Consider the following 23663-nt stretch of genomic DNA (forward strand, 5'->3'; position numbering starts at 1 on the left):
GTAATAATAAATCCTTTATTAGATATTCTTTCCTTTTCGCTGAACTGCTGTATTCCCATGCTAATATCTACAATCAGTTTGACTAGTATGAGAAATAACTAGATGGGCTTCACAAAGGGTAAAAGTTCCTTTTGATGCCATCGCCCACACAGGACAAACCCTCTTTTGGCCCCAGAACAAAACAAAGGGAGTCAGGATTTGTTAGCTGTAAAGAAGTGGATGATTGCTGTTTTTATTTTTAATTCCAGAAAGCTCCTTCTTGGAATCTTTAAAACAGAATTTCATATTCTCAGGAAGAACAGAGAATATACAGTCATTGCCTAAACTGAAGAGAATTAGCTTTTAGATTGTGTGAACAGAGGAAGTAGTTAAGGATTACAGCTGTAAATTTGAAAGAATGACTTCAGCTACTGGTTTGTGGATGTGCTTCATGTCTCTTATTTAGTTACTTCCATCTCTCCATACTTCTACCACCCATGATCCAACCCCACCATCATCTTCAGCATTGTTGAAGTAGGAGCAATTATTTATTGAGCACTTATAGTGTGCCCAGAAGACTGCTAAGTGTTTGTCTTAGGGCATAGTTCCAGAGATACAAATATCTGGGCTCCAGTCCCAGTTCTAATACATACCGGTTAGGTATGCGTGACTTAGAACGTCTCTTAACATCTCTGTGCTTGGTTGCTCACTCATAAAATAGGAACAAAGATAGAACTTTTGTGACAATAAGTAAGTTAATACATGTAAAGCAATTAAACATCTCTGGCACATAGAAAAGTATAAATATTCATTACTATTATTATCAACCACATTTTAGAAATTTGATCTATAATTGAGACTCGGAGAGGCTGAGTCTCTCTGAGGGTTTCACACCAGTATCCCAGGAGGTATAATGTTTATAGATGGTTAGGTTACTTGTTCATATCATAACTTTGGCTCCAGTTTCTTCCCTGAAGACTCCCGGAGTAGCATGCTATCATCAAACTAATCCTCCTGGGGGTGGAGACTGTATATCCAGATGGCAGTGTGGTTTCCTCTAACAGCTCCTCCATATTCTGCCTTTGAAAGGAAATTAAAAACATTTGGTGGGCTAGAGTATTGAAAAGGACAAAGGAGTACCAGAGCTGGCTGTTGTCAAGAGGTCTAGGTTAGATTTGGAATACAGTAAAGATAAAAGGAGACTAATAGATTGAGAAAAATGAAGGGATCTAACAGTTCCACACTTTTGAGACTCCGCTACTTCTCCTCAGACTGCAATCTTTCAAGATACCTGTGTCCATTCCCTTCCTGCTCTGTCCCTTTTGGCAGCCACTGGCCACAGGCCACTACTGAGTACTGGAAATGTGGCTGGTCAGAATTGAAATGTTCTGTAGGTATAAAATACCTACACTGGATTCCGAAAACTTCATCAGGGAAACAGATTGTAAAATATCTCATTGATAATTTTTAAAAATGTAATTATATTCAAAATGATGATGTATTGGACATGTTGAGTTAAATGAAAATATATTATTTACTTCATATTATTTGTTTCTTTTACTTTTAAATGTGAACACTTTTTTAATTTAAAAAACTTTTAAGTTACTTATGTGACTCGTGTTACATTTCCATTCAGAGCTGCTCTAGATCATGGGTATTCTGAATTCGCTGCTGCCACGGCCTGAATGGGCCTCTTCCACTAGCCGCTCTACCAAGAATGGACCCCTCAGTGACGTGCATGCCTTAGTGGTGGCCAAAGGGGTCCTGGGTACAGAGGGTGCGGACGGATCTACAGGCTGGAGTGTCCACACACGTGGCTATGAGATCCCCTATGGTGCCGAGCAAAGCCAAGAAGAGGAAAAGAAGAAGAACCCACCCTCACAAGGGACAGGGACAGGGACAGGTCTGGGCTCTGGGCAAAGGTGTTTTGAAGAGGTCAAAGACACGAATAGTTCTAGGAGACAACAATGAGAGAACTGGAAGGAGCAAAAGTAGTGACTGGTTTTTGCACTGGCAGTGTTATAGGTGGGGCTATAGAGTGGGTGCTCAAGTGCTGTGGAGATGCAGATCATTGTGGGTGACAGTTATTTTCTTTCCGAAGAAGCCAACTTGAAGGCTGAGAGTGAGGAAGGGGAAAATATCAGATGTTTGGGATGGACCAAACAAAATTGAAATAGTTGTACGAATTTGTCTCAGTACTTATGTCTTCACTGAAGAAAGAGGCCAGCACCTTGTCAATAAATAGTAGAAAAGCCTCTGGGCTGAGGCAAGGACCAGAATTTGAGGCTCTAAGGTCTGCCAAAAAGAAAGCAGGACACGCTGGATACCAAGGATTAAATATCAGGAACTCTCGCATAGGGAATAAAGGAAGGGTGTAGTTTGTAGCAAAAGTTGAGAAAAACACAGAAATCGAGTTGTCAAAACTGGATGCAAAGCCAAAGTTGTCCTGGCAAAGAAAATTTTTTACTGAGTCCCAAATAGTTGAGAGCTGTCTCCATTTCTCCTGACTAAAGTCAGTCAGGTTCAAGCAACCTTGACTGTAGGGAGAGGATGGCTAGCAAAGGCTGAGAATTTGGTAGGGCCTGGCAATCACCCAAGACATCATAGACATACCAACTCTGCTCCCATCAGGTTAGTGGCTTTCTTATGGTAGAATTAGGTGTATTTCAGGACCCCTGATACATAGTGGATGTCTAAACACATAGTGTCTTGGCCTGAAGAAGAGAGTAGGAGAGCTGATAAGCTGGCAGAAAGAAAGTGGGATGATTTTTATGGTCCAGCCTCTAACATTATTATATGGTCTTAGATCGTTTCTTCTCTCTTGGCCTGGTTTCTTATTTGTAAAATGGAAGACTTGAATCAAATGACCTAATTGGTTCTTCTAATTATTCGGGGATATGGTGTCATATCCCTGAACTCCAAATTGGCCACACTGAAAGATTTCAGGAGATGTTTTGAACTTAAATGTAAATGTCAAGCAGACGCATATTACGCATACAGAGAATATAAGATAATTCTAGTAAAAGAGCTCTGCGTTCTTAATTCATCTCCCAGTTAATCTCACATAATGCCAGGGTGATTTTGTTGCCCAAGTACTCTGCTTCCATTATTATTGCTGCAAAATATTGCCCATGATTTTGCTTCCTCATTACTCTGCTTCCTTGGCCTTTATTTTATCTTGCTGTTATTCAAACCATAAATCAATTTAGATATTCCCTATGAAATTGGACATACAACTACTTAGGAGTATATATTTATTAAAGGACGAAGCCTGATAAGCCAATTCGGAAAAGTGGGCCTGGCTGGAGGAATTGCTGGTGCTGTGTTTCAGCCCTCTGCTCAGCTCAAAATAATCCAAGCCAGAGTTTGCCAGAAACAGAGCCAGCATAGGCATAAGCGTACACATTGTACCCATGTGTTCAGAGGTACTTAAAGCTCACAGAACTCCTTTTTTCTTGTGTTGCTTTAGAAGCAACGTCATGAACCACTGGGCAGTCATTAAACTGAGGAACAGGCTGGCTAGGGTGGACAGCCAGAAAGGCCACACCTTTAACCACAGAAAGCAACACTCCTTTTCAGATGGAATTGGAAGGCTCACGTGAACTGTTTTGCTTATGACCTATGCTGTGCTAGCTTTTAGTGCCCAGTCTATTAAAGGAAAAAGAAGGTTGTCAAGAAAAAGAAGGTTACTGGTATAGGTAAATATTAAAAAATAAATAAACCAAAACACAGTTTTAGTTACTAATTTTAAATCTTTTTGGCATAGCAGATAGGTACATAGCTAAAGATGCTAGGATAATGTCCTTTACTCCAGCTTAAAGCTATGAAAATGGAAACAGCAGCATCTTCACTTGTGAAGAACTAGGGCATAATTTTGACAATTAAGGCATAATTTTGACAATTTAAGTCAGATAAGACATCATGATAAACTCTTAAAAAATGGCCACACTGTGGGTGAAAACCCAGGACATCTTTGATTTTCCAGAGGTCATTAATAGGTATAGTCCAATTTGAGTCCCTATGAGCAGTGGGGTAGAACAAACCCAAGAAATTCTAAATCAGCACTTCAGGTACCCTAGAATGTCAGGTATAAAAGTTCAAAAAAGTTAGAAAACTGAGCCATGTAACAACAAACTTTGGAAACCTTAAACCTTCTTTTCTTCTAAACTTGACATTGTCTGCAGGTAGTAGGCCTGGTAATTTGGGGTTTTCTTCCCTCTTGCTGCTGGCTAGTTTGATTTTTCTTTAGAGAGCAATTTTGTTCTTCTCTGTGCGTTGTGTATTTTGTGGTTTACGGTGGAGTTTGTCACCCAGAGACCAGTGATGAGTCACAGCCTCAGCTCCAAGGGGCTTGCTGTAGGTCTTAGTGGCTTGAAATGACACATCATCCTGACTCTCACTTCCATGAAAGAAGCATTATAGTTGAGAAGATAAGTAACAGGGACACACATGTGGCTAATAAATCTGGAACAAGCTGTTCTTGAATTTTTTAGCTGTTAAACCTTATTTGAAAGTTAGTGGCATAAAGTCAGGAATTACACCATGTGGTCAAGTTCCTCATCCCTACATTAAAGAACAAAGTACTGGTTTTGTGACTTACTTGAATTAGCTGAACCGTTCATCACTTAAAAAAGTATTGCTAGTGCCACCTAGTGGAACTATTGTAAATCTCACAGCCTTGAGATGAATACGTAAAATCAAGGTATTTTCTGTGACTGAGACTTACGGTTGGGAGATAGTTATGATGGTTGTCTTTCCGTGAAGTCTGTGATGTATGTTTTGGCATTTTTATTCTGACATGAGGATGTGGATATCCAGGACGCTATTTTTAATTTAACATGAAAGATCTCGCAGGATAATTTCAGGGGCAAAATTTGTTATACTAACATAAGGTCTTGTCGATTGCTCCTATTTCAAAAACGTTTGGACTATTGGTTCACTTTCAGGGATTTTTCAAAAGTTTCATCCTCATTATCCAATAAAGAGGCTATTAGCTGCAATTCAACTTGAGGGCAGTGCATTTGCCTAGGACATTTGCTCTGGTAAATGCGCTCCAACATTTGTGGACATAGTATTACTTCTCATAAAACATTCATTTGGTCTCCTCACATAATTTGTGAATAGAATAACTGTTTTTTAATTGTGTAACATATTTCATTGCAGATTCTATGAGGACCAACTGCTCAACTCATAATGAGCTCTTTTTAAATACCACCCTCACTCCCCATTGGTAAGCTCTAAATTGACATTTAATATAATTTGAATTCAGTGTTCTGGCCCATAGTGGAAGAACACAAATTCACATAACACCAATCAGATAGGGAATTTAGAATTAATATTGGGGCAGAGATGGGAGCCGGGAAATAATGCTGACTATACACCTCTATCTAGTTATCTATCTATCTATCTATCTATCTATCTATCTATCTATCTATCTATCTATATCATCTACCTATACATCCATCTATGAGAAACTATGCATGCAAATGATAAACAATAATGAAAACTTTTCCGAAATCAAGTTAAACATTTAAAAATAAGAATAAAAGAAAGTAAGTGAGGTTCCATGTTCAGCAGTGTTTGGAAAACCTTGTTCAACAAAGCTAAATATCTTCTTTACCACAAGACAATTTGTTGCCTTTAATATAGTATGCACTTGAATGCACTACGAATCTTCTGGAAGAAGATGTTGAACAGTATTCCCCAAGATCTTACCAGGAAAATTTGAGGCCCATTAACACCCATTAATCTCTGTCAGAAAAGATATTACAACAAGTACTCTTTAGACACTCCCCAAGAGGCTGTGGGAACTGAGGGACCTGAAGTGCTTGTTAAAACACAGATTTCTATGTTCCAAGCTAGAGTTTCTCATGCAGTAGGTCTGCAGTGACACAAAAGGTACATTCCTAACAAATTCCGAGGTGATGCTTAAAACCGTTGGTCTACAGAACACATTTGAGAAAATGTTCTAAAACAACCTTTCCTATGCAGAGAAGAAATAGAAACCATCCACCTGGAGTCTTCCTGACAACTTAGTCATCCACTTGAGACTAGCACTGGGGACAGTGAGTGGCCTTTGACCACACCAGTACAATTCACTGCCAAGCAAGAGGTCTCTTCACTGAGGAAGCACATCCCCAGTGCTCTTACAGAGACAGATGCTGATGTCTCAGAATAAAGTGGAAAAAGCATCCATATATTCTAAAAAATTAATAAATGTTTCCATCAACTGACTCAGTTACCAAGAGCTAGATATTCACATGCCAATCCCTAGAATGATCCATGTTATTTTTGTTTGTTTTCTGTTTCATCAATTTATATTTGGCATTGAAAAGATAGGGAGAACATGGTTGAATCTAGGGGGTTCCCTGGTACAATTTACTCATGCCCGTTCTGCTAAAATCATTATAAAACACAACCATAACTCTTTACTGGACTCCAACAAGTCCACCAGTCTGGAGGGATGAGCCTGAAACTCTTTCCCCGATTCCCATTCACTGCTTCAGTTCTCCTAACTTTTGATGTTAGCTTGGGTATCTCTTTTGTTGCGAAGCCTTTCTTGAACCACCCTCCTGTGTCTCTCCCCCAATATACACAGTAGATAAATTCTCTTATAAAGTCTCTCAGAGAACTATGTTTCTTTTCTTTATCACAGTTGTAATTTGTACTTATTTGATTAATATCTGTCTCTCTAGCTGGAATGTGAGCTCCAAGAAAATAATGAGGTTTTGCTCTTCACTGTATCCCCAGTATCTACTTAAGTTCCTGACACAGGATAGGTTTTCAATTAATATTTATTAGATAAATGGATGGAAGGATGGATGATGGATGCACTGTGCTCTACTCCCATAGAAAACCTTAGAAATCAGAATTCTAACTAAATTGTTAAAAAAGATGAAAAGTGCATGGATTGATTTTGGCGGGGTGCATGAGGAGAAAGAAATCAACAGTCCTCTGCACCCATGGCAAGTCCTCATTCCTCCCTTGAAAAAGCATTTAATTTGCTGATTTTTACTTGCTTTGTCTCTACAGTGGAATATAAGCTCTTCAGGGGTAGAGATCAAGTTTTTCTGGTTCATCTCAACATCTTAGATGTCCACATCTAACAGACACTTATTAAACATTTGAGGATGGGTAGTGCCTAGGAAAACAGAGGGGATCTAGTATCTAAAGCTCAGTGGACCTGATGTTCTTAGATAGATAATGTTAGCCTTCCTCATTAGAGTTCCCTGCCTCCCCATATTTCCCCAACCTCACCAAAGCTGCTAATCTTCTTATTTTAAACATCAAGAAGGTAAAAAGGTTAAAGAAATTAAATGACCTGCCCCAAGTCACAGGCAAAGTGCATGGCAGAGTAAGCATTAAAACTCAATCTTCCTAACTCCAGGTCTATTGCTCTTTCTACTTCATTACCCAATAATGCTTTCAGTAGGGAAGATTCTGAGGAACCCATGGTCTCATTCTAGGGAAGCCAGCCCAGAAAGAAGGGTGTCTAAGCACTAGGCTGACCAAACTCTATCAAAATTTTAGCTAACACAGCCTGCTATAACCAATTCTAAATTGAGATTAGTTTTCATACCAAAAAACAAACGAAACAAAACAAAACTGAAATATTTAGTGAACTACATTCACCAAGAAACATTGGCAAGAAAAAGGAATAATTTAAATACACTCTTTGTTTAAGGAAGCTTAAAATACATTAAAAGACAAAACATACCATATAACACTGTCTGTTGAAAATATCTTTTTTATTATAAACAATATAAACACACTTCCTAATACATTATGCAAATATAACACACTTTCTTTTCTTTGCCTGTTTTTATAAACAAGATTCTCAGCACAATGGTTTTTCTCTCGATGGTCATTCACATATTCAAAAGTGCCAAGTGCCAGGCACTGTAAAAAGTACTAAGAGATTTTGAAAAAGAATGAGAAAGAAAAAGACACTGTTCCATGCTCTCAAGAGGACCACAATCTATTTATACTGTTTTCTTTATTTTAGATGTCTCTGTTTTCACATAGACCCTTCCAATTTATAAGATATATTTTAGTCTATGTCAGTAAAAAATAGACTATATATCCAAGGTAAACTGGGTAATTAAAACAATTATCTTGATAAAATAGGATAAAAACACTACTTTGAGTCTTAATCAGATAATTGATGAAAACGTGATGCTGTGGTCTTGGATCATTTTGATAATAATTTTAATATTTTACTTTGATATTTTTGAAAGACTTGAAATATTTGAATACAGAGATTGTCTCTATCTTTTATAAATATGCAAAGAAATATTTGTGTTCTTTAAGAGTATAGCCCTTGAGACATTGTCAAAGTGAAAATTAAATAGAATCCAAAGGCCATGTCTAACATCCTCACCATTAGTCTCTGTTTCCTATCTTTAATGACATCGATATGTCCCTTAGTGTCTATATGAAAAGGTACATGTACATGCAAATATTTTCAGTGCAAAACCCAAATTATTTTTTTGTGAAGTTGTTTACAATATAGTTATTATAGACATTTCCTTTTAGTTTATCTTCATTCATCTATGGTTACCATATGCTCCCCCAAAATTCCATTTTTATGCTATTTTGAAATTTCTGACCAAGATAACTTATTAATTATATAAATGCAATTTATTTTTATGCCTTTACAAAATTTTCTTATAAATATATTAGAAATTATGCTAATTCTCTTTGACAGACCATATATTTCATTTTCGATGTGGGAAATATTGCCAATTATTGCTTCTGTATAGCATACAAGACTTAGGTGATCCTTAGAGATACTGAATTTCATTACTTTAAAATTCAATGTGGTTCCAGCCACGCATAGTTATATAGATATTACATATTCAAAGATAACTTACTGAAGCTTGTTCACAGAACTAAGCTTTCTCCTGATACCTCTCCCTCTCCCATACCCTAAGAGGTATTATCCCAAATGTCCTCCAAGACTTAAATAACAATATTTAAAAGACACTTAGCACCACAAAAGGGAATTTGCTGGCATGACACGAACAATACGGTTACTCCAGATGCTGTATTCAAACTGTATGGGCCCATTGAAAAAATAGATATAACCTGCAAGAAAAAGATCAAAAAAGAAAAATTTGAGTTTGAAACAATAAGGGTTTCTCCAGCTAACAGTATAAATCTATTCTGTTAGATCCCACACTTTTTTTTTAACATGTTAACATTTATCTTACTTATCTTTATAAACCCTACTAATGTTTTAATATATTGCTTGTAGCTTAAGGAGGGAAAAAAGGTCTAAAGTTTCCCAGTTTTCCTAAATTATCACCTCAAATTAGTTGTCTTTGTCAGGAGTTCCTGTTTTGCTACTTGAAGTATTGATATTCATTATTTATTATAAGTTAGGGATAATATCTCTTCATAATTAAAGTAAAAATCATTATATAGTTATGATGGCCATTGTCTTCATATATAAACTACTCCCCATTCTATCTCTGACTTGAATTATGGCAATACTCTGCATCCTGGCATCTTTAAGCATAATTTAAGATAGTGTTTAAGGTTTGCATCTTTTATTTGAAGAATTAGTAATCATTAAGTAAAATTCTCATTTATTCTAAGCATATTATTTTTCGTTTGCCATCCATGCAAGTAGTCACACAGGAATGACTTAACTGCCATGCATTTATTAGCACATCGAAGTCCTGTACGAAAGTCCTTTATAAGGGAGATGATTTTGAGGGGCTACAGAAGCCCTCCATTAAGTGCAATGAAACTAGTTACCATTTTTCTCGTAGACAGCATCTACATTATCACCAACACCTGGAAAGTCCTCTTCTATTAGTCTGGGGTAGTCTTTATCCATCATATGGTTAGTATCATCATAGCTGTTTAATAAGAAAAATCTCTTAAGTTTTTTAGAGATTACCTTAGACATGATACGATAAATATAATGACATGTTTCAAAATTGATGTTTTAAAATTTTAAGTCCATTTAAAACATCTGGTAACTTTTTAAAATAAGGAATTATGATACTGAGTGTATAGTGGATGCTTGGTATTTTTTGACTTGCCTAAAGGCCATATTTGCAAAGACAGTTACAAGCTCATTTTCATTTCACAAAATGCATATTTATTATAAAAGTATGTTATTAGGAGAGTGTTCTTAGAGTAAAATAAATATATGTTTATGTATTGAATAATTCTCTACTGATCTCCCACTCCATGTAGAAGAAATAATTTTAGCATAGTTGGGATACAACGAATGACTAAGATAAAACAGTGTCTCAGAAGAGGTGAGAATTATATGTATGTATGTGTATTTTTAAGAAGCTTTGAGAATTAAATCTCTGTCTGAGGGAGCTGCCTGCAGGAACTGATACAGAACAGAAATTAATATGCTGCATGTTAATAATGCATGAGATAATAATTTAAAATAGCAATAAGAGCCATTTGAGACTCACTTTGCCTGTATGACACAAGGTGATGGCTCAGTAAATATGGCTGCCATACCTCCAGACCTGGTTTCCCGAGAAGAAGAGAGTCTTCCTTGTATCCTCAAAGTGAACAGCCGCACTTATCTTTTTCACCTCTTTTGGAAATCCTAGTTCAGATATTTTTTTGGGATAACCTTCCAGAATATCATAGCCATTAAGAGCCCAAAATTTTCTGCCTAGAATAAGTGAAAGAATGGTTTTATTATTTAAGGAAATCTATTAGGACTCACATATGTAGACATTTACTTTAACAAAGAAAGACATACATTTAGAAATAAATGTTTATGAAACATAGAAATACGAGAATTTTTCAAGCAAAAATAGAATTTAAGATCCTAATTTCCTAGTTAAGAGTATAGCCAATCAAATGTAATAATTAATTTGGCAATTTATTACCTCTGAATATTAAATATGGAGCTGAGTGAAAAATACATTAAGATTTCTATATGGATAAACAGCACCATAGAAATAGTAAATTAGACCGAAAACTCAAATTTGATATGCCATCAAAAGTTATTTCTGTCTTTAAAAATAACTTTCATATAGCATTAATTATAATAATCAAACAATAGAAACAACGTCAGTAGAATGCTATGTAACCATTATAAATTATGATCATGAAGATGGAGTGACAATTTGGAAAACTTTTCATAATTTTATGCCAAGGGAACAAGTAGAATATTAAAATGTATATACACTATGAATATAAATATTTAAAAATATATATTACATATTGTGAAGGACTAAAAAAGAAAGTGAGAAAATTAAATATAGTAAATTAAATTTTCGGATAGAGGAATTATGAATAATATTTTTTAACTTTTCAAAATGTACATTGTTATAATGTTTGCTTGGCAAATAATTTTTAAGAGGAAATAAGAGAAAAAAGTGATTGCTATGAAACAAAAAGTGGGTATTTATCATGTATATTTATCATATACATGATATATTTATCATATACATGATAAATACCCACTTTTTGTTTGTATACCCTTATATATTTATCTTAATAATGTAGACTTTCTACTTGTCAAATCTGAGGATACTTGGTAGACAGTTTCAGGTGCTTTCTGTTTTCCATTTTGTTATACTTAGTTCTTACGTACATTTTCAGGAGTGATTATTTTACCAAGTCTCTGGTAGCATCAAGTTCATGTTCATCATTGCCTTCCCTGGACTTATGGGAGGTCTTACCAGTGGAAGGCTTACCTCTAAAGATGAAGATAAGGTCATGGGAAGGATGCTCATATGCAGCATCAATGCGGTTGGGAATTTCTGGCCAAAACGATTTTGTTAAAAAGAGCTCCACATCAACCTGCTGAGGATGCAGACGCCAGAAGAATCTAACACAAAAATAAAAATATAGTTTTCTGTCATTTTTGTAAGTGCAATATTTCTATCCTGCTAGCCACCTCTCTACATCAATGCAGGTAAGTTAGATAAAACATTCTCTGTCACCTGTGAGGGGGAAAATATTTCCATTTCCCTTTAAATGCCAGTTAACCAAGTATTACTATCCTAACCTCCGCTTAAAGCATTAAATTTTAAAGTCTCAGAGCCTTTGTGGAGGCTCTAAGTCTTTTGTGGATTGAGACCATGACTTGCTCAACTTTGCCTATCTTACAACTTTGCCTATTTACAAGGCAAGCAAATGTGCCAGGCCACTATGTAGAGCTCTGGAAAGAAAACATGAGTTACATAAACTATGTCATCCAGGATCTCATGGCCTGGGGAAAGTGAATGAGAATATACCTGGAATACAATGCAATAGAGGAGATGGGAATGGTAATGGATCACAGATGAGGAAACAATTAATTGATGAATCAATAAATCAGCAAATATAAGCATATTGAAATAAAAAATTAATATTTCATTTCTTGTTACCTACAGGTTTAGTTTATAAAACCCTCCTTCTCTCATATTCCAACATATGTACCTAGTGCAAAATCTTTCACACCAAAAGGAATTCATGTGGACATTGAGAGTTATATGGTAATTGATTTTAATACTTATGTGTTTGTTAAGGAAATAAATTAGATTTACATATTTATTTGGTTATCTTAATAAAAACAGACTATAACCAAAGATGTTAAAAAGCTGAACACTGACAAAATTATTCATCGAAAAGTAAAATGTTTATCTATCAGTCATTTATTTCATCTGAAATATGTAAACAAACTGCCCCAATTCTATTATTTTCACTATTAACTTCACCTTTCTAAGTTTGACTGGATGGTTTGACAATTTGTAGACACAGCCTCACAAATATTTGTTACAAGCAGATTTTATAAAATAATATCAAGAGTACCTGTCTTTAAAGATTATTGTTTCTCCTCGGAGACTGGTAATGGCATCAAGGGATAAGGAGGGGTCACATTTGTCTGGAGTTTTGGGATGTTTAGGGTTGGGGTCTTCATCTCCTGGACCTGTAGGCATTAAATGAATGAAAGAAGTTACTGAGCATGTGATGACTTGATCCTGCTAATGGAGAGTAGGAGAGGGTTTCTTCCAAGGAGGGCAGTAAGTCCTATTGCTCCTACATAATGATCCAAATACGTGTAATCCTGCTTCCTTGCTCCAGTGTTATCAAGGTCTTGCAGGTGCTACTGCCCCTTCTGCTTTCATCCCTCAAGATCTCTTGATATTCATCTCAAGTACAAATTAGGTTTCTTTAGGATGATGATAGAGATGGAGTGGAGACTTTGAGGAAACTTTTCCCATGTTTTATGCAACCTCGACAGTAGGCTCTTGAGAAACACATTCCTCTTAAAGCCATTTCTGATGGCACATCATCCCTATGGGAGGTCTCATCTTGGCTCTTTCTCTTACCTATCTTACCAGCCATCAACATCAGCTAATGTTGCTTCACCACTTTATCAGCGCAGCTGTATCTGATAAACTGTGACTTGCCGCTTGCTTATAACTTTTCTACCAGAGCACATGAGTGCAAAAGGGGTGCAGAGCAGAATAACAATTCTGAACTGCTTTCTCTACTGAGTTCATATCAGTTCTATCATCAAGTCTCTGTCACAATATTGTAGAAATCATAAAAATTGCAAAATATTTGTTCACACCCACACTAGTTGCAGATTTTATAAAATAATATCAAGAGTGGATTTAAATCCAGAGGGAAAATAATGGTCTGGGTGACATGAGCAAGTTTCCTTAGCCAGGTGCTCTTGAAGTGTTTACATTGATGACTGTGCACTGTGGCTTTAACTCTATTTATGGCAGGTAAATTTGCTTGCTTGGGTTTAAGTTTAATTACTGTGTAAATATTATTGAAAATTTGGAAGGATAAAAAGGAAAAGATTCTTACGATGGTCACTGCAAATGTTGATTAAAAACTACTGCAGGCCACTCGAATGGTTTCCACTCAGGCAAACTAGAGTGCATGAAAGAATAACCAGAATTTATAAAAGCTACTTAAGGTCTCACTTTTACCTTCAGCTGTAGATACACTATTTAAACTCTACAGAGCTTGGCTTCTTCACTGGTTAAATGGAAATTAAAGAATTTTCCTTTCTTATGTCAGGGGTATTTTGAGGGTATTGAATATACCTTGCCATGTATAAAGTACAAATATGAGGACTTATATTCTGCAAAAATGTTGAAGAACAGAACATTTCTATTACAGCAGGTAGTTTGATTTGGAAAGAAAAAAACGAGCATGTATTCCCAGGTTTTAATTACAAAACCAGGAGAGCAATATTGATCATGGCAAATTCAGTGATAATTTAGAAAATAAATGTATAAATATATTCTGCTTTTAAACTGACAGATTAAGAGTTACCATAGAGAGACTGGATCCCTTGTACATCGTCATCAGGAAGCATAAAGTGGCTTTTGCCAGTGTAGGTGTAGACGGGAAACATGAGCGCTCCTGGGTCCTTGGAGTGGTCGAGACCTAAGGAGTGGCCAAACTCATGGGCAGCAACAAGAAACAAGTTGTAGCCTATAAGAAAATAAAGAAACAATGAGAAAACAAGATTCTCCAATGACTAATTAATGGAAGGGATGTTATTTTCCTCATCTATTTTTTGTCATCATTTCTCTTTCTTTGCTATTTTACTCATTTTTTAAAATTAATATTCAGTGGCTTGAAGGAAGATTCAAAAGTTGATTTAATCTTTATAAATAATTTAGTGCTCTCTTTGATTATAGCTGCCTACACAATTAGAATATCAACAGAATGCTCTCAAATAATTAGCAACCAATAAGAAGTTGCGGAGAAGACACTAGTAATCCTGACTTGTTCTTTATTTTCCCAGATCAGGTGGGGGAAAGCGAACAGTAATGATCTTAAAGGAAAAGTCATGGAAAATCAAGTAAGGGTTCATATATAGGATGCTGCATAGAACATCATCTAAACAGGAGGCAACATCCAAAGAGATGATAACCAAGTGTGGAGGATAACCAAGTAGATTCCCAGAGACCTTAACTAAATAAGGTCTCTGGGAATCTACTTGGGAACAAATTCTAACCAAATGATTCTTTTCAGAAAATTCGTAGACACTAGAGTTCAAAGAAACAGAAATTCTGATTGGTCATCTTTCCTCTACTTTAAAAGACTACTGTGATTCATATTTACATTATTTCCTACAGTCATTCTTTTTACCAATTTCTGAGCTTCCTGATACTACTATTTTAATTGGAAAAAGATAAAAAGTAAAAGAAAAAGAACACATCATGAAAGCTGGAGTCAGTGGTTTCAATTTAACTTTAAATATCCTTTGCTAACTAACATAGCGTACGCATGAAGAAAATGTATAATTAAGTTAGTATATTACGCAGACCATAAGAGCAATCAAAGTTCACATAATCTGAGCAACAAGTAATTCATCATTGAAATGACTAGTAATGGATACCATTTTTGGCATTCAGCTGAAAAATTAATTCTGATTTGTTTGTTGATATTTTCATTCATTTCAATTAAATATTTTGAATCCAAAATTTATGCAGAAACTTAAAAGTCAGGTGTATTGTGACTCTACCTTAAAAATACTATATTTTATTCTTTACTCCTAAAACCATCTTTACATGTTAAATATGCAGAACATAAACAAATTGGAGGCGTTTCCTTCCGAAAACAGATTGGAGGCATTGGAGTTGAGGTATTGATCATTCAAGGTCTAATTTTACTGTTCAGAAAAATAATCCTTTTAATTTAAATAAATAATAAAAATTCTCTATTTATGAAGACTACCCTTAGTTGTCACAACTAAGGGTCAACACAGCTCCAAAGTTAAGTCCTAGTTGGAACAGTCTGGTTTTTCTTCTGAAATTAACATTCCCAATTCTTTTGAGCCTTGAAAATTCAACTGCTGACTGAAGTAACATCTAGTTTCATTTTTCTCTTGTAAATACAAATTTCATATGGTCTATTTCATGCTGTTTGGAGTAGTAAGACATTATCTTGATTTATTAGAGTGGTATTTATAAAATCCATGATATAGATAAGACTGAAACAGGTAATTCATATAACAGGGAAAAGAAATTTGACTGGACTTGTTCCATTAAGATTTCTGCTTGGGAAAAAAAAAAAGAAAAAACTATCTCAATTCACATCCAACATCTATGACCTTCATATTCAGCCCTAATAAGTTTTAGATATATATTTTAATAAACTGTACTTCCTTAACAGGCCAAAAGGTATCCACAGTAACAACACCTTGGTTGACAGAAAGACAGTATCCCTCAAGTAACTAAACTAAGTAAATATTGCTCACTTTTAATGTTTCACATTGGTTTGTAGAAATGTCACTTGTAGAGACTAGTAAGATAAACTTTTACATTTTTTTGGTAAATATAATCAAATACCTAATATAATTCATAATATGCTTCTTAACTTCTCATCAATGGGTTCACTGTCTAATCTAATCTAGTAATCATCGATTATATCTTTATAAGAAATATTACCTTTGGAACTACTTGTCCAAGTTTCATCATCATCAAAATGGGCATCCCCTCCATAATTTGGCCCAGGAGGAAAAGCATGAGCCAGCAGACCAGATGGTCCATCAAATGGGTAGAAGTCTCCATGCTCTACACATAAAAGCAAGAGTTAAAAATATAATTATACTCAGTAGTGCCTAGCACAGGTGGTTGGTGAGTTTTTGTTGAATTCTGTAAAACACAGTGAATGACTTTAAAAAGGAATAAAAGATGGAACTAATTAGGAACAGAATATAAAAATATTTCAAAAATGATTTCGCATCATTACCTTTAGTTCCAAAAGAGATCATGATATCAGCAGTGCCATTGTGAAGTCTGGTAAAATTCAGAGGTGTCACATCAGACCAAACTTTGAAGGCCTTTTTGAATGCCTTTTCAACTTCAGAATGAGTCAGATCAGGGGTATAATTTACAATTCTATTCAACAGAAAAAGGTTCAATTACATTTTTAGAAGGTGAAAGCTATTTTAGAATGTACTTTCTTGGACTACTGCTTTTCAACTCAAAATGCAATGGCTTCTCTGAAAGTTCCACTTGAGGTCCATTGTTTTAAAGATCTTATTGATTATTATGTCACACAAAGAAAAAAATGAAGAATTCAATCAGACATCTTAAGTATCTCCAAATATATGACCATTTGGCATTTTAAATTTAAAGTATCCAGATGTTTAAAAGAAACGTATAGTGCATGCTAAAAGTTTAGCGTTGCATTGCTATAGTCTAAATAAATGAAATAGTTCTGTAAAGTTCCTAGAGTGGAACTCTCCCTTTTTAGCATTGTTATAACAAATATGTCTGACGTACTACATTTGCAAATTTTGTTAAACCTACTTTTCTATTTTGATTCATATCTAAAAGAAATAGTTTGACATTTCCAATGAAAAATAATGCTAAGTTAACATAATAATTGATGTTATAAGACATTTTCATCAACAGTCATAAAGTTACCCTGGACTTTCTTAATTTAATAGGCCTTAAATGTTTAAGGCCTATTTTTTAAAATGAGATCATACATGTTCTGTCACTCGTAGCTCATGCTGAAAATTAGACATCTAATACTATGAATAAAGACTAACAAATGTTAAAGAAAGATAGCCTATAATTTACCTGTAGGTTAAATTCATTTTGGACCATTTGAGAGTTCGAGGGAAAACATTGTATTCACCCACATCAGGAACACCACATCTTGGTTTTTTCATGATGTCTAAGGTGTTATCATCAAGTTTGCCAGTCACCTCTAAGCCAAAAAAAGACTGCATTTCTCGAAGCCTGTCAGCCATGGAGCTTGCTGCAGTCTTCTTCTGGATGCCAGCAGGATTCAGGGGATGGTAATATGATTTAAGGTAGTGCTAGAAAAAAGATCAAAATGACCTGCTTTTAGAAGAGAAGGGTATTTATAATGTATAGCACACCATTGAGATTGGCAAGATACTCTACCTCTGCAAACTGGAAATCTTCCTCGGACAAATCATCATCATCCTCATCATTGAGAAGGGGCAGGGACCAACAATGAGTCCAGCTCAAGAAGAGGAAGGCAGCCAGGACACCTGGGTTCATCTTGAATGGTTGTGCCTGGAGGCTGCTGCCTTTCCACAGAGGAGTACCTTTACTTTTATAGGCCTATGATGGTGAGTCATCATTTATGGACATGTTTCAACTTCCTAGTCAGTTAAAGGTAAACATGCTTACATGGCGACTTTTTTTTTCCTCCCAAGAAGTGTGGTTTGTGGTAGAATTTGAGGGAAATACAAAATGAGGGCATCTCTCATTTCAGCAGGGTCTGAAAAACCATCTGGCAAAATAAATGGCCTCAGTATATTTATGGATACTGTGGGAAGAAACAGAGAGTAATAAACTTTTCACTTCATTTGGCAAAAATGTCTTTCTGGTGGAAATCAGCTACTTTTACTTTTTCAGATAAGAATATCAAGATAGTGCCCTTACTTCCATAAAAATAAAACTAGTCATATCTCCAGAATTTATGACCTGGTGAGTTCTCCATTTCACTTTCTCTAGAGTGACTATGGAAGGAAATATTATATCTACCCGAGGGTCATGTTATTGGACCAGGACCAAGCTCAGAGACTCAGCGGTATCATAGCACATCCACAGGATTGAATGATGTGGTTGAAATTTAAAAGCACTCACTGTGACCTCTCAACAAACATGGAATCTTGCATGAATTCCCCATAGGTGAAGGACACAGTAGAAGAATATATCGGAATAAAATATACTGAACTACAATACAATGACTAACATATTAAGAAATTACTACATGCTGGGCTTAAAACATATCCTATTTAAGCCCTATGAAGTAGGTACTATTGGAAAGCTTGTTTTCACTTCACATATGAGTAATCTGAGACACAGAGAAGTCAAATACTTGTTTAAGGTCATATAGTTAATAAATGGCACTATCAGGATATGAATCCAGGCCAGTAAACTCAAAACTTCATGTTCTTAACCACCATCCAATATGACCTCTACCCCATCCATTCTCAGATATTTTCTTAAAAACTGGGCTGCTTATTTCTTACACCTCTGGGAGTACCCAGGAAAACTAGGACTTTAGGTAAGCACATAGCCAATTTCAAGTTTCTCAATTTTTATTTTCAAGTTTTTTAGTAAAAAAAAAAACTTAGGAAAATAGTCCTCTTGGCACCTCTTGCCTATTATTCCTTTCAGAACTTCACACATTTCATATCATCAGATTAGAATGCTGTTTTGGTCCCTCACAGGTATAAATGAATAGAGCCTTGTGGGCCATCATTTTCAGATTTATTGAATAATTGAAATTGCAAGTTAATTTCAAGAGTCAGAGAGAAACTCGGGTCAGGAACATATTAAGACAAAGAAAAAGAGCATGAATGCAGATTAGGGAAGGTATATCCCAACATGTGGGTAAAATGCTATAATCTAGATTAGCCAGTACCTCAGAGAAAACCATAAAAGCCTATGAAATATAAGCAATCAGTTGAAGGAAACCTATTATGCTTTTATACAAAATAGAGCCAAATAGATCCTTACAATAGATTATTTCCAATGAGTTCAAGCTTAGATTTAGGCTCAATCAGCAATGATGAACAATAATTTGTTTTAAGCCTCCTCTGTGTATAACATTTACTTTTGAGATTAAGTGAAAATTATCCAAAAGTTTGATTCATCTATTAAGCTTATAGGAAATTTGTTCATAAGAAAGTTTATAGAAAATTTGTTCTAAGAGAGCATTTTGTTTTACCAATAAATTTTCATAACCTTTTAAAGTCTCCTTGGATTAAAAAAGAAAGTGCTTGAAGAAGTTTAAAAACAAATGACATTTTGTTTCATGTTTGAAAATGGGAGAAAGGAATCAAATAAGATAAGCTAACTGTATTTATAGACCTTCATATATTTATAGAAATGTTACTACTTTAAACTAGAATTTTTTTAGAGCTCTTTATTAAATCAATGAATATTGATTGGGTATCAACTGTGTTGGATACCATACTAGTCATCTATGAAGATGAAACGAAGAATAAAATGAGTACCTTTTTCTTAGGATGATTACAATATTGTCTCCCCAACAAAGAGATATTTTTAAGGAGAAACGAAAATAAATGTCACTCTTTTTCAACTTAAAAAAAATGCTTATTTTCAAACAGCTTTAGTATTTATTAGTTTCTCATTTCATTTAAGAACATAAACAATGCAAAAGAAAAAACACAGAAAGGTTAATGATTGCACACTGTTACACATTCTGTAATTTTCTTAGTAGGATAAATAAAAATTCCTCAAGTTAAAGTAGAAATTGAAACAGACTGTTTGCCCATAGGCTATTATCCACTGAGGAGTGATTTTAGATGGTGATCAGATGTGTCATCACATGGAAATATGCTGGCAAACTGCTGGTGCATACAAGTCCTTATCTCAGGTTGTTAATTGTTAAGATAAAAGCCAGGCTTCTGGTTATCACTGGTGAAGTGTTTGTGGTTTCATTAACACAATGAGGGTGTTACCTTTAACACAATGAGAATGAGTTGGCTTTTACAAATGGTTCTAACAACTCTAAAGACTCATCAGGGAAATTTGAAAACCTGTAGAATGAGCAAACAAAACTGTGACCTAAATTAGAAATGCTGCTGATTCAGACAAAAGTAATATGGGACTTTTAAAAACATATGTCGTCATCAGTGTCTAAGTTCAAAACATTCCCCAAGAGAGAACCAAAAATGTGAATGAACAACCCTTGAGTAAAGCACAGGGGGTTCCAGATTAGGAATAACAAGAAAAATAGGTCATTTGAGTTGGGGTTAAATTATGAAAATTCTGTAAATCAAAGAATCTTTAAGATAAAAAATTTAGCTTCAGTTTAGAGTGTTGTAAATTATGAGTGTTTTGAGACTCAAAACAAAGAATGACATTTAGGAATTTATGATCAGATCACCCCATGAAATTACTTCCCATAGAACCTCCTTTTCATCCACAATGTTTATGCCCTAGAATAAGTTAGAAGAGTGCCCCATCTAAGCTCCTTATGCATAGTCAATCCCCAGGTCAAGTGCAAAGTGCAGAGGGACTCATTTTTGATTGTGCAGCTGTAAAGCAGAAGGTCAGGAGTTTAAAAGGTCATTTACTTTCAACGTTTAAATGACATGTTCTCCAGGGTTGCTGTATTCACACTGGGTTGATCCACAAAAGAAATAAATGGAATCTGCAAAAAAAAAGAAAAATTCTTTTTAGTTATTACTTGAATATGTCTCCTGAAAGTCAAGACTGAATTTAGTTTCCTGGGCTCACTTCCTAATGAATTTTAATTCTTATTGTGTTTTGTTCAAAAGAGTGGTTACTGAATGCCCACCTCTGCCAGATTCAACCAAATACTATAAGAGAAAATAACCAGGAATAGAATACACATCCCTGCCTAAATGTCTTTGAAAAAGAAAAAATCTGGATTGTTTGGCAGTAAATAATAGAAATGAAAACAAGACAAATGGGCCCTTCGTGGTTTTAACGACAAGCAATTTCAGTATATTTAAAGATCTGGAGAATCTTAAACCAGAGCTACACAGATAATTCACTTATTAAAAAATATGCCCCTTGAGATAAGATTAAAAGTTGATGAAAAATTAATGGTGGTCAACCTAATTAGCCTGATTCCCTCCGATCTGGACTTCCACAAATTCTTGGGAAAAAACACTCATTATTATATGTTTTAGGACTGCATTTTCTAAAAGGGGTGCTATGAAATCCTATTCCATGGGTGGCAGAGGTGTTCCACGAATATTAATAATAGGAAGGAAGGAAGGGAGGGAGGGAAAGAGAACAATTTCTATGGTCAAATAAGTTTAGGAAATATTGTATTAAACCACCATTAATCAGTTTACTTCCCGGAGAACTTCTGAGCTTCATGACATCATAAAAATCTAAGAGAGGGTTAAAGCATTGAGTTTAGGAAATATTGTATTAAACAACCATTAATCAATTTACTTCCTGGAGAACTTCTGAGCTTCATGACATCATAAAAATCTAAGAGAGGGTTAAAGCATTGAGCCTGGAACATTCTTTTCAGTTGCTCCTGGCAGTGTTGGAGATTCACAATACACAAATTGAGAAAAGCTGTTTTAAGGGATTAGAAGGCAAATGAATACTTATGTAATAAGAAGAAAGCCAAACTTCAGCAAACCACAGAGAGCCTAGATTCCTTTGACATCATCCTCAGAGATCTTTCTCTTTCTTGGGTGGGTATACATCATCAGGTTGAGAACATCAGAGCCTCGAGGTCAATGGACTGATGGCCAGATCTGTGTGCAGCAACAGCACACAGGGTAAAGTCTATAAAGAAACACAGCATTGACGATCTATGTAAATGTCACACAAAATTAATTCTTCTAAAAAAGATTTTAGATGGATTCTTCAAGCCTTATTAATTACATCCCTTCCTTGTTGCATATTTAGGAAGAAAGACAAAAGCCAAAACCTGTAAGGATTCCTTCCTCAGTGGTCTGGACCAGGTGATCCTGACACAGCATAGTGCCCAAGGGGTGCAGGTTGCAGCCCTTGTGATTCCATCACTGGTTTTGTTGTGCCTTTTGACCCTCAGTTGTTAGACAGTAATAAATAAGAGAAAAATTATGGTCACTTTACTTTTAGGGAAAAAGTAGAATATATGGCCACCATACAACTATACAAAAAACTTAGTTTGGAATATGTAAAAGATATGGCGAATACTGTACTGGTAGTGGATATGGGTCCTGAAGCCAGACGGATCAAAGCCTGTGAAGTAGGAATAATAAAATCAGTCTTACAGGATTTGTAAAGCACATGGCGCATTATATGAGTTCAATAACTGTAAAAGATGAATAAATGGTGAACTCTGTTATACTTTCTTCAACCACAGGAAGAAAAAATTGGGTCAAGTCAAACTTTATAGTGTTACCACACAATCTCTATGGTGTCAACTTAACCTTTTGAGACCTCAGAAAGCATTTTGGTTGATTTTCTTTTATTGCCTTAATTGCAATTTGGGGATATGAGATGAAAAACTCAATATTTGACTACTTATGTATATAAAATGGACAAAGCAATTTTCCCTCAAATGGAGGATTTCTGTAATTTTGACCACTATTCATGATCAATGATTACACAAGTTCAGTGATTAGGATTACACCAATTCTAACTGAACAATGTTCACCTTTACCTTTGGAATTATTTGTCCAGAATTCATCATCGTCAAAGTGAATGTCACCTCCCCGATCCTCGCCAGGACCCATCCAAAGGACCCATCCAAAGGACCCATCAAAGGTGAAAGAAATGTCCATGTTCTAAACAGGGACATAACTCAGATGATAACTGAGGAAATTGTCAAGACAAAACCAAAACCATTGCTTCAGGTAGAGTGTATTAAAAACTGGGAAGTCTTCAACATAGACAGTCTTTTTATCATTATTACCTTGGCTTCCAAAGATGATCATGATGACAGCAGTGTCCCGGAAAACTCAGTGAAATTGAGTTGAGTCTCACTGCTCCAAACTTTGAATGCTGCTTGAAGAGAGCATAGTCCACAGTTTCAGGGGAGAGATCCAGAAATGTAATTCACTATTTTGACTAACACACAAATACACAGAGGCATTTCAGTAAGTTCCCAAATGTAAAATTTTAAAGATTGTTGTACTTTTAAAATCTATCCTTTAGATCAGTGGTCCCCATCCTTTTTGGCACCAGAGACTGACTGGTGCTCCTATGAGAATCTAATGCCTGGTGATTTGAGGTGGAGCT

At 35.4% G+C, this 23663-nt stretch overlaps 1 protein-coding gene across 1 annotated transcript; it reads right to left on the bottom strand.

Annotated features, from left to right (window-relative positions):
* Positions 1–8604: 8604 nt before the first annotated feature.
* MMP13 (matrix metallopeptidase 13) lies at positions 8605–18138 on the bottom strand. The gene is made up of 10 exons (XM_039858741.1): positions 17847–18138; positions 17517–17758; positions 16678–16826; positions 16374–16499; positions 14248–14409; positions 12763–12880; positions 11664–11797; positions 10471–10630; positions 9742–9845; positions 8605–9066 (listed from the first exon to the last, which is right to left on the bottom strand). The coding sequence occupies exons 1-10, from the start codon at positions 17964–17966 to the stop codon at positions 8966–8968; spliced, it is 1416 nt and encodes a 471-aa protein (XP_039714675.1). The 5' UTR covers positions 17967–18138; the 3' UTR covers positions 8605–8965.
* Between the last annotated feature and the right edge of the window lie 5525 nt (positions 18139–23663).

The sequence above is a fragment of the Pteropus medius genome, unplaced genomic scaffold, assembly GCF_902729225.1.
Source record: "Pteropus medius unplaced genomic scaffold, Ma_sr-lr_union100, whole genome shotgun sequence".
Classification (NCBI taxonomy): Eukaryota; Metazoa; Chordata; class Mammalia; order Chiroptera; family Pteropodidae; genus Pteropus; species Pteropus medius.

What these genes read in the sequence shown, in the direction of transcription:
- MMP13 (XM_039858741.1), bottom strand. Translation starts at nt 17,966, where the DNA reads ATGAACCCAGGTGTCCTGGCTGCCTTCCTCTTCTTGAGCTGGACTCAT. An exon ending in CCTTATCTTCATCTTTAGAG is followed by an intron (nt 10,631 to 11,663) that starts GTAAGCCTTCCA and finishes CACTTATTCTAG; the next exon opens with GCAGAAAATTTTGGGCTCTT. An exon ending in TCGGGAAACCAGGTCTGGAG is followed by an intron (nt 9,846 to 10,470) that starts GTATGGCAGCCA and finishes CTTATTAAACAG; the next exon opens with CTATGATGATACTAACCATA.